General features: G+C 45.4%; 1 protein-coding gene across 1 annotated transcript in view; it reads left to right on the top strand.

Annotated features, from left to right (window-relative positions):
* Positions 1–260, top strand: part of LOC102378444 (E3 ubiquitin-protein ligase TRIM11-like) — a 7,927-nt gene that overhangs the window by 5,909 nt on the left and 1,758 nt on the right. Inside the window, exon 6 of the mRNA XM_006020274.3 lies at positions 10–66. Coding sequence (XP_006020336.1) covers positions 10–66 — 57 coding nt within the window. The remainder of the gene's footprint in view (positions 1–9; positions 67–260) is intronic.

The raw sequence follows: 260 nt of genomic DNA on the forward strand, positions 1-260 counted from the left end.
CCCCTGCAGGCACTCTGACAGCTGAGATGGGGAAAGGATGGGCTATACTGAGATCATACACAAAGGGTAAGCTGTGCTGGAGATTCTCCTTCACTTAATGGACAATAGCCACAAAAGCAATATCTATGGACACTGATAATGAGGAGTGTGCTCCTTGCTTGCCACTTGAACACCTTGAACCCTGTCCTGGTAATGTAAATGGTATCCAACATACCTTTCTAAGCTGAAATTCAGCATTGGGAAATAAGGGACCTTTTCCC

This window comes from Alligator sinensis, unplaced genomic scaffold (genome assembly GCF_000455745.1).
Source record: "Alligator sinensis unplaced genomic scaffold, ASM45574v1 scaffold1097_1, whole genome shotgun sequence".
NCBI lineage: Eukaryota > Metazoa > Chordata > Crocodylia > Alligatoridae > Alligator > Alligator sinensis.